General features: G+C 36.0%; 1 protein-coding gene across 3 annotated transcripts in view; it reads right to left on the bottom strand.

Moving 5' to 3' along the window:
* The window catches only part of SLC13A4 (solute carrier family 13 member 4), a 378,128-nt gene that overhangs the window by 435 nt on the left and 362,273 nt on the right, over positions 1 to 15,420 (bottom strand). For all 3 annotated transcript variants that reach the window (XM_044087466.1, XM_044087465.1, XM_044087467.1), the window contains 2 exons: positions 13,105 to 13,242; positions 1 to 539 (listed from right to left, as the gene is read on the bottom strand). The exon at positions 1 to 539 is cut by the window's left edge and continues 435 nt beyond it. In XM_044087466.1, coding sequence (XP_043943401.1) covers positions 399 to 539; positions 13,105 to 13,242 — 279 coding nt within the window. In that variant the 3' untranslated portion in view covers positions 1 to 398. The remainder of the gene's footprint in view (positions 540 to 13,104; positions 13,243 to 15,420) is intronic.

The following is a 15,420-nucleotide window of genomic DNA, read 5'->3' as shown; positions in this document are numbered from 1 at the left end:
TACTTGCAGTTCTACATTTGATCTACAGTAAATGCAACAACCCAGCTGTGAGATGCAAATGAGTTATTTGGATTTAATAAAGACTGTATTTAGGGGTAAGTTTATTATAGATTTAGGTGCTGCTATAAATGTCCGGTAATTCTGTAAAGTAATTATTGCAGTTTTGTGCGGTATAGTACAACTGATTTAAAACAACTCTAGCATTTTCTTACATGTTCTAAAGTGACAGCGATCCTTTTGCAATAATGCACAAGCTTCACTTAAGGATTTTGATAGGTCCTCAAGGTTTCAACAAATGGTTCCAAGTAACACTGTACTTGACCGATCTTCTGTTCCAGTTGCCACAAGGTCACTTTAACTGTTTTCATTCCTGGCCTGTAGTCTTCTTTGGTCACATATTATGGTAAAGTATGTGTCAGATTTTGAGGGATTGCCCAATCTGGAAATGTATTCAATTGAAATAGGTGGGTGCCCCATGTAGTAGTAGCCAGCATCACTGCTGCAATCCCAATCAGGTTTACACCAAAGCCAGCTTTTACCTGCAAAATGGAAAAAAGATGTGCAATTAAAGCTTGTTAGACCAGGAAGATCTTGTTTATAAGACTGCTTTTTGGTAATAATGATTTTAGTTTTAAGAGCCTACAGCATGCAGTTCCACTGGTGCAGATAACAGCTCGAGCTGCTAGTTACACCAAACGTCATTACTAAATGGTAAATTTTATTTGACAAGCTATTTTGTATACCTGACGGCAATACCAAGTTTGTAATGCATAATAAAAAAGGTGGTTGGGATTAATACTGTTCCTTAGTGTCAGAATAGATCTTGATATTTAGCATTGTAAATTAAGCAACAAGTAATACATTTTCAACTGTTTGTGGATGCCCAGTACTTTTTCTAAAAAGTAGATAGTTTCACATTGTAGGATTTTAGAGATGGCTCTTAACTTGTGCTTTCAGATATTGACACTTACACAAGAAAAGAGAATAGAACTGAGAAAATGCATGACATATAGTAAAACGCAATACTCTGATTATATATGTTGAAAAAAACTTGTCGATCTGTACCAAATGTCTGCTGGAGAACAAAAAATGGACCATCCACCTTAGTGCTTTAAGCACTTTTGTTCCTTTTATTTCATCAGAAAGTGCACCAAGACGTGTTTCAGTAATCTGATTATATACTTGGCTACTATGAAATTATTTTACCATTCCTAGCTTTTCACAAGCTAAATAATTCAGAATAGGAGAATTAGCTTTCATATATGTTGCAGTTTGAAATAGCTTCTGGTCTTATTTTTTATATCCAAATTTCAATAGCTTTTGACCAAATGGATTTTCTTAGTATCCTAAACATGTTAGCAAATAGCACCCAGGTCCCAGACTTTCTTTTCAGTGCCTTTAAACTGCAATGCTTCAAAGCTATCTTTGGACAAAATAACTTTGTTTACCTTAAATTCAATATTTTGTTTACTGATTCTTAACATTTGTTATTTGCCAACACTCTGACCTACATTCTTGTCTTAGTACATCTGATACATTTTCAGTTTTCAAAGTATCAACTCTTGCCACAGTCAGCTTATTTTCCAGATTTCTGTTAAACATACAAATTCATTTTAGTCACCTGTGTTTCTTTTAGCACACATTCTAAGAAATTATTAAAAATAGGAAAATTCTACCTTTGATGCTTATAGACATATCCAGTACATGAGGCTTGTTTGAATTTTGACTGCACATTTCCCTGGACTTCACAGCATTCTTTTTTGTTTACATTATTGTTACAATACATCATACCTGTCAAACTCTTAGCTCAAGAAATCCGGGCAAAGCCTAAAAAGACACATTTTAAATATAGGTCTTATGCATATAGAAAGTTGTTAGACCAACAAGTTTTGTGTTAGCATGAAATTGCTGAACAATATAAACTCTGAAACTCAGATGTGTTACTATTTAGAGACTTCAATCTTCAGTGATTTGCCAGAAAACCCCAAGTTTTATGAGGAACAGACCAAAAATACTAGGCAAAAATCTGGACATTATGTGAAAATCTGGACAGCTGAGAAGTATGCAGTAGATCTTGACAGGACTGCCTTTTCACATTCAAGTTCAAATTTATTTAGATTCATAGGTTCAGACTAGGCTGTTGATTCAGGGCACAATTTGTAGCCTTGCCAATGATCCCACCTACTTAGCAAGACATGAATTAATACCATACCCTGACAAAGTATTGGCCCCTTTCTATAAGAGCTAAAGGGGCTACACCAGGGGTGTACTTCTGATTGCCCATCCAGTCATCCAGGTTATGCTTAAAAAGGGGTCAACAGCTACTCTGTTTAACCTCTAAGGGGAGTATACTCCATAAAAGAGATATTCTGTGTGAAAAATGTCCTATCTGTGTTTTGGTAGATGTTTAGGTCTTTTGAACAGGTGTTTAGGGTGGTATTAGTTCTTTGGATATCTAGGAGGCACTATCTTGTCAAGGGTATTTGTGTTAATAAAGTACAGTAATCATTGTGCCTGTAAGTCTGAGGCAGTGAATATTTCCCTGTCTAAACAGGGGTAGTTAAAAATCTCCCATGAGTAGGGTATTTGGTTTAATGGTGAGTGTTTTCAGTAGGTTTTGGTATAAGCTATGGGATTCTTGGGACACAGAAGGTGACCCATAGATTGCTTGGTTATGGAATGGAACTTTGGTGACATGCACATGGATAAACTCCAGGGCATCATCCTCTTTAACCAACCTAGAGTTATAAATTATTTTCTAATGCAGATCGAGACTCATCCACCTTTTGTCCTTGTCTGTGCAGTTGATGTCTTAAATGTGTATATGGCACTGAAGCCTTGCACTGCCGGAGGACTTTCTGAGATTTAAACCTTGTCTTGGTAATGGTATATATGTCTATATTCTCTAGAGTGATGAAAGCTTGTAGGGTGTAAAGTTTATTGTTTAATCTCCTAGCACCGAGCAGGAACATCTTTAGGTTTCTTTGGGTTTTATTTGCTATGTCAGTAGGTTTATCAGTTTGGCATTCTTTGTGCATGTTTACTGTGAGACAAACATGCTTAAGAAACTAATAAATATTGTTGCTCGTTCTATTGTCAGTTGTAGTGTATTTTTTTATTTTTAATTCGCTGTTTGATTTTTTTCTGAATACTGAACTTGTAAATCAATTAATGAATTAGTGCTTACTCCCAAGACAATATATTTAGTAGTAACATTTAATTTCCAAATGACCAGGGCATTGTGCATTGTGATTTTGTTTCACGCAGTTTGTGCATTTGAAATTGATTTAGATAATATGTCTCATATTCTAATATGTTTTCCTGTGTGTTTTGTAACCTGAAATCAGAACATCAAAACATACATCAAATTATTATCTCATATGCAGTGGTTTAAATAGCTAAGCCTTGAAAATTCTCTTATAGTTAAATTAAAATGTTTTTTTATGATACATTATTTATAGCAGACAAAACCCTTCCTATCATTTAAAATAAAATTTGTGGTCTACCTCATCAAGGTTAACAGGAACATTTCACCTCTTCTCATAACTGCTGTTTAAGTTTCTATGTCATTAACACAGTTTCTGGCTATTTTAGGTTTCCTGTGATCACAACATCAAAAATGACAAAACCAGGCTTAGAATAAATCATTTAAATTTTGTCTTTCCTACCATATACTTAATGTTTTGTGGACATTCCTAATGTAGATTTAATGTTTTGTTAAACTGCTGTCATTCTTCTCTGGGTTTTCTTTGATATTATAAATTGTTTCTGTCATTAAAAACAAACATTAAGTTAATATGATAAAAAGTAGAAACATTAAGGATTCTGTACGCAGGCTGATGGGAATATTGAAATAATTTCAGGTGCAGTTTTCTAGCAGCCCTTCTTATTAGCATATGAGCCATGCTGCAGGTGGAGTTTGGTACCAAATGTTCTTTAGGCACTGAAGTTATTGGGTTTGGGCTATGTGAGAGAAGAACTACTTCATGGTTAGAGATGAGCAAAGCATATTGTGAAACTTATGAAGCGCCTGAAAAAGGAACAGTTTAGGAAAGAATTTATGTTGTTAGATAAAACCAAACAGACTGAAACAACATGTCTGTTCATCATGCATGGATTATAAGAAATACCTTGGTAAGTTAACTAACATTTTTATGGCTCTTGAAACTGATGAAAAAAAAACAGAAGAGCAACAAATTTGAGCGAGACAGATTAGAACAAATATAAATCAGAACACAGTTTTCATGGAGCAAGAAACAGGATAAAAAATCCAAATCTAAAATTAAGTAGAAATCTAGTATAAGGCATACGAATTTTGAATCAGATACATCAAGTGAGAGTACAACTCTCATTTTTTTGTTCTGTAGCTTGTGATACTGATAGTTCTGAACTGGATGCAAAGGGTAGAAGTGGAGCTCCATTGGGAAAAAAAGACAGTTTCAACATTCATAACATGTTATCGTGTCTTCACTTAATTGTGACACAACTCATCAAAAAGTGCCTTCTATCAACAACTGTGAAAGCTTGTATTTCTACTGCAGGAAGGATGCATGCCCCATGTGGGGGAACTCAATGGATGCAGCAGCAGTGGGGAATGGGTGTCTTGTAACAAGTTGTGATTACAGTGAGATATGTTCTTGTAACCACCGAACTTAGTATCCAGGAAAACTCACTCCACTTAGTACAAAAGCACCAATGGACACCGAGGTTAAGTTCCAAACCTTTTTTTCACAAGTTAAGTGCTTTCATTCAACATCTGCTGGACTTCTTCAGAAGGATGTTCTTGTAACCACACAGTAGATTTACTGCAATGACTTTGTAGTAATCAAACTGAAGGCTTTTAAAAAGCTTTACCATTAATTTCTACTACTTTTGTCACTCAATTTAAGATGTTCTTGAGGTTAAAGTTTGGTAGAACACTAAACTAGAATCTATTTTTTTAAAATATAATACAGGAGGAAAGAAGCATCCTTACAGGATCACAGTTAAGGACTGAACTTTAATGCCCCCTAGTTTTCCTTGTCAAAAGTTTTAAAACTGTATACGTTGAAGAAATTGCAAGAAATCCTGATTAGTTTCTTCACATCAAAAATTATAATAAAAACTATCCATGAAATAAAAGGTTTGACATAGTCACAAAAGGAGAATAGATAATTATAAACAAGGCTGACAGAGATTACCATAATAATTTAAAACATGAAACACTGTGTGCTGTTAGAATATCTAAATAATCCATTGCATTATAAAAGTATTTTTTAAATCAAATGTAACTTTGCATTAAACTTCAACACAAACATTTTTTGAGTCTGCAATCTATATGAGTTCAGTAAGTCATTATTTATTTATGTATAATACATGGCATAGTTCCTCCACCACTGAATAAGTAACCCAATTAAACAATCTCCTCCATCAGTAGCTATGTCTGATGACAGTTTAACATAAAATATTCCTTTAGTTTTTTTATTTGAAACTGCATCCATTAATCACCATATATGTTCACATTTCAAAGACATAATGGAGATTTTGAACATTATAGGTAATATTCAAATATATGAGGGTGCCATCTAGTTAATATGGCTGTAGAATTATTGTTTATATTTATTAATGAATAGGTAGATAGGGTGAACTTGTATGAGAAAAATGCAGGACTTCCTAATCCAGCTTTCAGAGATGATGTTAATAACATTTCAGCATATGATCAAATGTACTAGTATAGTTGAGGAACAGCAGTGGCACCTCATATGTCAGTTCAGAACAGAGGGTTAGGACTGTGGGCTGCTAATAAAACTGATCCCATAATGATGAATTTAATTCTCTTTCATAATATGACTCTGAGAAAGAACTGCTCATTTTTATTGAACTTACTTGATTATCAAATGAATAAATACTTGAAAAAGAAAATAAATACTTAAAAAAGACATATGTATATGCAATGATGTAATGGTGGGAACAGAACAACAATAAATATAACCCATGACAGAATTCATTTATGACATATGTGCTTGTATGATATTTTATGATTTATAAGAGTGACCAGGATGAATTTAATGCTTTGTTGCAAAATGTAAACAGTAAATGTGTGGTTTTAAAATGTAATGCAGAAAAGAGACTGGTATAAATATCCTTCTTCATTGTTCTGATAAATCTACAGTAGATGATACACTTTCTAATGAATTATATCACATGACAATAGGATTTGGGGGTCCTATTACATGAGCAAATGCTAGAAATAGTGAACATTCATTTGTCAAACCCAAATGCACGAAACCACAGAATATCAAAGGAATGGATCAGTGAATTTTTGCCCAGGGAACAAATTTGCTGGCAATTCTCCGGACCTTGCTGTTTTCTTCACTGCGGTGTGATATTTTTGGATCAGCGAAATTTTTCCCCTTGGAAAAAAATTCGCTGATCCATTCCTTCAAAATGTTGTGGTTTCGTGCATTTGGGTTCGATAATAGATGGTTCGCTATTTCTAGCGTTCAATCATATAATATGAACCCTAGGATTTTTTCAATTGCAAAAGTAATTATTCGAAGACACTTTTGTTGTTATGCACTGCTTTGTATGTATATTGGAATACAGAGTGGTACATACATTTTAATAAGATTGTTATCACAGAAAGCTTATTAGTTTTATAGCTGTATGTCTATTATCTTTTTTAGATGGATGATTTGCACAAACATGTTGGCAGGTTGATTAGATAGGTGACTGTGGAGTTGTAAACACTGTCTTGTTTACCACTGACACAGATATTTTATCTGTATGGTCAAAGAGTTGTGCTAAATGCACCTGCGTTAATAGCTTAGAGAAATTAAACATTCAGCATGCAAATGTGAATCACACAAAGAAAGTTCTGCTGGTGGAAGAGCCTTAATAAACATATTCAGTATATTTGGAAGAAATGAATGAGTTGTTAGACTGAAATCTCAGTTTAGGTAATGAAAAGTCTAAAAGAACAAATGTGTCACCAGACTGTAATACAGACTAAAAAATATATATTTACATATCTTTATGGCTATATGTATGCGTATGTGTATATATATATATATATATATATATATATATGGGTCTACTTGAAAACACCGACACTCCAAAACACAGACGACGAGAACACCAAGACCGGAAGATCAACAACTGAGATGACCGACAGTTTAAAAGCATGAAACTTCACATGCCTGACAAACCACAATCCCGACAATCAACAAAACAAAATAAATACCTTTTCCGAAAAACACACACACAACACAAGCACACCAAAAACCTTACAAACCTACACTAAACCTTACATACACAACTATCTATACACTAACCTTAACCCAAACCCTAACCCTAAAGTCCATCACTATCGCACACTCACCTAACCCGCACCCTAACCCTAACTCACTTAACCTGCCCCTAACCCTAAAGTCAGTCACTATCGCCCACTTACCTTAACATGTCGGTGTTCTCAGCGTCTGGCTTTTAAACTGTCAGTCATCTCAGTTGTTGATCTTCCGGTTATATATATATATATATATATATATATATATATATATATACACATGCATCGTCAACACGCTAAGCATCAAAGCATCATAATTTTTACATCAAAACTGAGGACGTCGACAGGCAAGTACGCATATGCCAAGAAGCAACCTTGGCACATGCAAAAATAAAAATACAAACAAATAAAACATTGTTTTTTGCAGGGGGTCAATCCCCCATGTACCCCATGCTAATTATATATACTAACTCTAAGAATGAAAAAGAATTGTTTGATCTTGGACACTTATCGACCAGCTGTTTAGTTAAGCATAAATGGTTGACTAAACAGCTGTGGAATAGAACACACACACACATCCACGTGTGTGTGTGTGTGTGTGTGTGTGTGTGTGTGTGTGTGTGTGTGTGTGTGTGTGTGTGTGTGTGTGTGTGTGTGTGTGTGTGTGTGTGTGTGTGTGTGTGTTTGTGTGTGTGTGTGTGTATATGTATGTATATATATATATATATATATATATATATATATATATATATATACAGTTTCACTTCAGAATCTTGAACTACTGAAATATCAAACTTCAGTAGCTCGAGACTGAAGTGTTGAAACTGCAGTTGTGTGAAAGTACAGAATTCCGAATGTGAAAATGTTGAACCCGCGGTTGTGGAGGCACGTACATGATGTGGGATTCCCTCTGTTCGTGATGTGTGGTGTGGTATGTGGATGTAGCTGGAGATTCAAGTAAGTGATGTTTTACTAGGGGTTTTGGGAAGGGATTGTAGTGTCTGTGATTGCGTTTGGAGTTTTGAGGTGTAGGTTAGGATAGGTAAGTAAGATTGTCAGTGTGTGTGTTGAGAGTGGTGGTATTTGCACCTATGTGATGTGTGTTTGTGTAATGGGAGTGTAGAATGTGTAGTACTGGTTTTTGTGTGTTTGTGTTTTTAGTGCGACCACGTAATTGGTATATATAAGTAACGGTGGTGTGGGGGGCACAGGGGGGGGCTTGTCCCCCTGCTTATATGTAGGGTCCGTGCATGTGTTTGTTTTGTTGTGTTTGTGTGTGTTTTGTTGGTTAGGGAGGAAGGTGTATGTGTGTTGTTTGTGTGTGGAGTGTGTATGTGGCAGTCACTATTTTGAATTTAGCGGTTTTGGGGTTTCGGGTTTTTCAGTTTTTGGCTTTACAGTCTCGAGATACAGAATTTCGATATTTCAGTATTTCGGGATTGTAAAGTGGAACCATATATGTGTGTGTGTATGTGTATATATATATATATATATATATATATATATATATATATATATATATATATATGTATATATATATATATATATATATATATATATATATATATATATATATATAATGTATGTGTATATATATATATATATATATATATATATATATATATATATATATATATATATATATGGGTCTATTTCAGATGATCGAAGTTTTCAAACTTTGAATTTCATATGGCCGAAACCATATGACTGAAGGTTCAAAGCCCCCCTGTACCCCCCCACACCCCCTGCTATTTAAATATACCAACTCTGAGATAGCACTACAGTGAGGAAAAGGGAAATGTTTCTCATTCCGCGCTGCATGGAGATCTCAATTCAGAATATTCAATGTTTTAAAACTTCGATCTCATTGAAAGATTTCATCGTGTTCTAAAAGGTTGCATACAATCTGCTATCTTACAGGTGAAACTATATAAACTGGTTGTTTCAGAATTTCTTCAGGTATATCATGCAACAAAACAGTTTAATCACTTAAAAACCATGCCCCAAATAGGGATAAAATAAGCATACCAGTTTCAACTACAAAGCCTTCTTCAGTGCAATACCCGCATTGTGTCATTCCCCCTCTTTAAATACTAACCATGCAGCTCTTATTGGTTAATTGCAAGTGCTCATTAAGTCCTGGAGAAAAAAGTGCTCAATAAAATAATCCATTTCTTTTCTTTCCTATTTAATATATTATGCCAACCTATCTTGTCATCACTTTTAAACATAACTCTATAATAATGAATCTAAACCTGGCTGTGGGATGCCTGATTTTATGTTTATGTAGAGCATTTGATTGACGGCCACATTTAATATCACTAAGGTGCTCAGAAATATGTAGTTTTAGTGGACAAGAAGTGTGTCCAACATAAAAAGCAGGGTATGTACACAAAGCCAAATAAATGACCCAGTCTGATTGACAATCACCATAAACATATATATCAAGACCCGTGGCGTATTTTGAGTACTAAACTGTGTAGTTTTGAATATATATTGACAAAAACTACAATGGTTGCAAGTAGGACAGCCCTTTAGTATCTCCCCTTGTAATGTTGCTGCAGCCCAATGGTCCTGTTGTCTACTTTCTTGTGATGATTTAACATATTACCCAGCATCTTGCCTTTTCTGTAAGAAAAACACCTAGAGGGTATAAATTCCCTCAAGGTGTCATCAGACAATAATATACCCCAATGTCTGTGCATCAGTTCCATTAAAAATGATGTATTGTTACAGTAACTGGTAGTGAACCTAAGCAAATGTCTACTATGACCTATTATTTTGCTATATTTAAGCAGATTTGTCCTGTCCATCTGTCTGACTGCATCCCTAGATTGAATAATGTCCTCATATCTATATCCCTGGTCAAGAAATCTATTGGTAAGTTATTGTTCTTGAATAGTAAAAGATTAGATTCATCTGAAGAACAAACCCTATGGAATCGCATAAACTGGGCTTTTGGACTGTTCTTAATAATATGCCGTGGATGACAACTTTTAGCTTGTAAAAGTGTGTTTGTTTGTGGATGTTTCCTAAAAACTTTAGTAGTTAAGGTTCCATTTTCCTCCACATGAATATCCACATCCAAAAATGTAATACGCGTGGAATCAAAATTAAGTGTAAAGTGTAGTCCCCATTTATTCTCATTGAGATATTCAACAAATTCCATGACATAATCTGTATCAGAACACCAGGTTAACCAACAATTGTCCAAATAATGGCACCAGATATCCATGGACTCCAAATAAATATTGTGTGTGGGGTCATAAATAACCTGTTCTTCAACATAAGCCATAAATAGATCTGCATAGATTGGTGCAAATGATGCCCCCATAGCAGTCCCTTTTAACTGTAGATAACATTCATCCTTAAAATAAAATACATTTTTGGTAAGTACATGGTCTTTTAGACAAATTAGAAGTGTATAAATGGGTATAAATCCTGGGTCTATATTGCAACATTGAACGCTTAAAACAGCGAACGATGTTACATCGACACATTTTCAGCGACAGCTGAAAATGTCGAATCCACAGAACAGTGATTTCTTTCCTAGGGAAAGAAATCGCTGTTCCAACTCACGTAAAAGAAAAAACATTACACACTTCCAAACACATACACACATACCCAATCCTAATTATACCCCCCAAAAACCAGTAAACAACTAAATACACATATGCACATAACCCAAACATACATTTAACAAAAAAAACAGTAAACATTTTAAACCATACGCACTTACCTTAACCCGCACCCTAACCCTAAGGTCAGTAACTCTCGCACATTTACATAAACAGCTCCAAACAGATACACACTTACCTTAACCCTAATTCTACTCCCAAAACAAAAGTAAACAACTGAGAACACATACACACAACTCAACCAATCATTTAACATGAAATATAAAACACTAAACACTTTCATACATATGCACTTACCTTAACCCGCACCCTAACCCTAAGGTCAATAACTGTTGCACAGTCACGCTCGGGAGCTATACTGGATAAGGGACCACACTACACTTCAGAACATGGCAAAACAACGAAGCGGTCAAGCGACTTCTTTCCCAGGGAAAGAATTCGCTGAACAGCCGCTTCGCTGTTTTGCCTGTTCGCTCTACATGTGTCAATGGAAACGCATTAGATATAATGCATTTTCTTTGTACTCATAGGAACCTATAAATCCCTTACCTTTGTGCAGTAGATCAATCTCTATGGGGGATAAAGAAGTGGAAGAAATATTGAGCATATTAGAACTGCCTTTTGAGGCATCATTAATTGTAGAAGCGTTTCTAAAGTTGGTGTGTCGCTTATGGTGCTTATATCCAGCCCTCTTGCAACGTGTAAAGGGAAACTATCATTCTTCTTTTTAGAAGATCGATAGGGTTTTGGTGGAGGGGAGGCAAACATTTTACATTAATATAACAATGATGATCTACAGTGAAGCAGGATGTAAGAAAATACCACTGTTGTTGGTGGGTCTTGATGCAGAGAAAACATTTAACAGACTTAGCTGGGATTTTATGAGTTGGGCAGTGGAAGCATTTGCATTCCCTGACAAAATAATCAGGTTAATTAGGAGGATATATGAGGGATTGGAGGCAAAAATTAAGGTGGGGATGTTCCTTTCTGATAAGTTCTGTTTGAGCAGGAGAACCAGGCAGGTGTGTCCCCTTTCCCGTTTGCTAGTTGTGTTATATTTAGGACTTAGAAATTCAAGGATATAATTGGTATGGCAATCAACAAAAGTTGGCTTTATTTGCAGTTGATATTTTTTTGTACCTGAAAAAAACTGTAAAGGACATTTCAGTGTTGTGGAACATTCTGAGACAGTTTCAAGTGTTTTCGGGCTACAAAATTAATCAAGATAAAACAAGGGGAATAGTTGTAAACTATGTACCCACATACAAATTAGTTCAGAAATAGCCATATTTATGGGGACATGATAAAATGAAGTACATAGGAGTATGGGTTAAAAGGGATTCTGTTATGGCAGCTAAGGATACGTGGGAAGAGACTAAACAACAGATAGTACAAAAACTTAGAAATTGGAAGCTCTGTTTTATGCATATGAATAGCAAGATACAAGCAATGAAAATATTTTTAGTCCTTTAGTTTTACACACAGGTCAGGCACATTTATTTCTCAACCAGAGAAGTTGTAGATAGCAATTAGTAAAGAGTTTAAGGAATTTATCTGGGCGGAAAAAGAGAGCAAGAGTCAAATGGGATAAGTTGGTCCTTCCAACATATTAAGGTGGTTTGGGGTTACCTGAGTTTCAGAGCTACATAGTTTAGGCTCCTATATATAGTACATGCAGAAAGCTATATTTCAAAGTAGAAAGGGAAGATGATGATGATAATTATGATGAAACATGGGGGAAGCTCAAGATATAAGGAGAGACTGGGATTTTGGATGCAGATCCTTAAGGAGAATAACAATAACCACATAGAATATTATACTGATAAGGCAGCAGAAAGTATTGTAAGAACTAAGCCAACACAGTAATGGAGAAAGGGGATTCTTTGCCTATTTCTGGAGGCAAGGTGAGATTTATTAAGACACAAATACTTACAGCTGAAATAATACAAGTAGGAATTGATTACAATGGCAGATGCATCAAAATATTAATTAATGAACACTTGCTTCTCATTAAATACCTCCACTAAAGGGTGCAGCCATAAACCATTAAGAGAGTTGAAAACCCACAACTGCTACAGAATGCATTATAGCCTCATCTTTTATATAACATAATTGGCTATTATTATGTTACATCTGTATTTTGGAAACCCATTTCATTAACCATCCACTAAAGTACAATCCACAAATTCATTTTCAACTCACCATATCCTTAATCTGGATATGCCCATAACTAAAGACAATGGCATTTGGTGGGTTACCCACTGGCAGCATTACCCCAAACGCGACACAAATTGTTGCTGGAATCAGTGTGTACAATGGATTAATTTGCAAAGTTTCACTCTGTAGAAAAAAGAGAGAATAGCACAGTTAATTTTAACACAAAGTATTTTATGTTCACATTTTCTAAATACTTGAAAAGAAATTTGACTGCTATATTTCCTGTTAGTAAATATTTGTTTCAGTGTCAAAGGTAGTCACAGTAAATACTAACTTGAAAGTTAGCAAAATGGGTCCCGTTTCTTCTGGCTACATCAAAGTACATGGTAAAATGCACAGAAACCGCAAATATGTATAGGGCTATTCATAATACCTGTTCCAAATGCAATCAGCATGAGTGAGAATGAAATAACTATAATGCAAATCACTTTGCATTTCAGAAAATAAACTATTTATAATTTTTCACCTGAAAATGAATACTGTATATCTAATGATAGGAAAATCAAAATGCATTTACTTCTTGGGCACTAGTTGGAGTGCTCAGTGTAGGAGATAGGAATGACATGGTTTAGCTATCTTGCCCCTTTTTTTGAGGGGTGTTGGGCATGTGCCTGGTGCACATGGTCTCATATTAGACTTCCCAGTAGGGACTGAAAACCACATTGGTGCATTGTCTTCAAAGGGGAGATGTACAATCCTTAGGGGTTATATCACTTGTGAAAGTGAGTGACATATTCTTGAGTGCCTTCAAGGGGGAGATGTTCAGTCCTTAGGGGTTATATCACTTGTGAAAGTGAGTGACACATCCTTGATTGTCTTCAAGGGGGAGATGTCCATTTCTTAGGGGATATATCACTTGTGAAAGTGAGTGACACATCCTTGATTGTCTTCAAGGGGGAGATGTCCAGTCCTTAGGGGTTATATCACTTGTGAAAGTGAGTGACATATCCTTGATTGTCTTCAAGGGGGAGATGTCCAGTCCTTAGGGGTTATATCACTTGTGAAAGTGAGTGACACATCCTTGATTGTCTTCGAGGGGGAGATGTCCAGTCCTTAGGGGTTATAACACTTGTGAAAGTGAGTAACATATCCTTGATTGTCTTCAAGGGGGAGATGTCCATTTCTTAGGGGATATATCACTTGTGAAAGTGAGTGACACATCCTTGATTGTCTTCAAGGGGGAGATGTCCAGTCCTTAGGGGTTATATCACTTCTGAAAGTGAGTGACACATCCTTGATTGTCTTCAAGGGGGAGATGTCCAGTTCTTAGGGGTTATATCACTTGTGAAAGTGAGTGACACATCCTTGATTGTCTTTCAAGGGGGGGGGGATGTCAAGTCCTTAGGGGTTATATCACTTGTGAAAGTGAGTGACATATTCTTGAGTGCCTTCATGGGGGAGATGTTCAGTCCTTAGGGGTCATATCACTTGTGAAAGTGAGTGACACATCCTTGATTGTTTTTCAAGGGGGAGATGTCCAGTCCTTAGGGGTTATATCACTTGTGACAGTGAGTGACACATCCTTGATTGTCTTTCAAGGGGGAGATGTCCAGTCCTTAGGGGTTATATCACTTGTGACAGTGAGTGACAAATGATTGATTGTCTTTCAAGGGGGAGATGTCCAGTCCTTAGGGGTTATATCACTTGTGAAAGTGAGTGACACATCCTTGATTGTCTTCAAGGATGAGATGTCCAGTCCTTAGGGGTTATATCACTTGTGAAAGTGAGTGACACATCCTTGATTGTCTTTCAAGGGGGAGATGTCCAGTCCTTAGGGGTTATATCACTTGTGAAAGTGTTACACATCCTTGATTGTCTTCAAGGGGGGATGCCCAGTTCTTAGGGAATATATCACTTGTGAAAGTGAGTGACACATCCTTGATTGTCTTTCAAGGGGGAGATGTCCAGTCCTTAAGGGTTATATCACTTGTGAAAGTGAGTGACACATCCTTGATTGTCTTTCAAGGGGGACATGTCCAGTCCTTTGGGGTTATATCACTTGTGAAAGTGTTACACATCCTTGATTGTCTTCAAGGGGGGGATGTCCAGTTCTTAGGGAATATATCACTTGTGAAAGTTAGTGACACATCCTTGATTGTCTTTCAAGGGGGAGATGTCCAGTCCTTAGGGGTTATATCACTTGTGAAAGTGAGTGACACATCCTTGATTGTCTTTCAAGGGGGAGATGTCCAGTCCTTAGGGGTTATATCACTTGTGAAAGTGAGTGACACATCCTTGATTGTCTTTCAATGGGGAGATGTCCAGTCCTTAGGGGTTATATCACTTGTGAAAGTGAGTGAC

The sequence above is a fragment of the Protopterus annectens genome, chromosome 11.part0 (genome assembly GCF_019279795.1).
Source record: "Protopterus annectens isolate FY-2018-M chromosome 11.part0, PAN1.0, whole genome shotgun sequence".
NCBI classification, from domain to species: domain Eukaryota; kingdom Metazoa; phylum Chordata; order Ceratodontiformes; family Protopteridae; genus Protopterus; species Protopterus annectens.
Note: the sequence above shows the minus strand (reverse complement) of the source record. Positions and strands in the feature narration are given on the sequence as shown.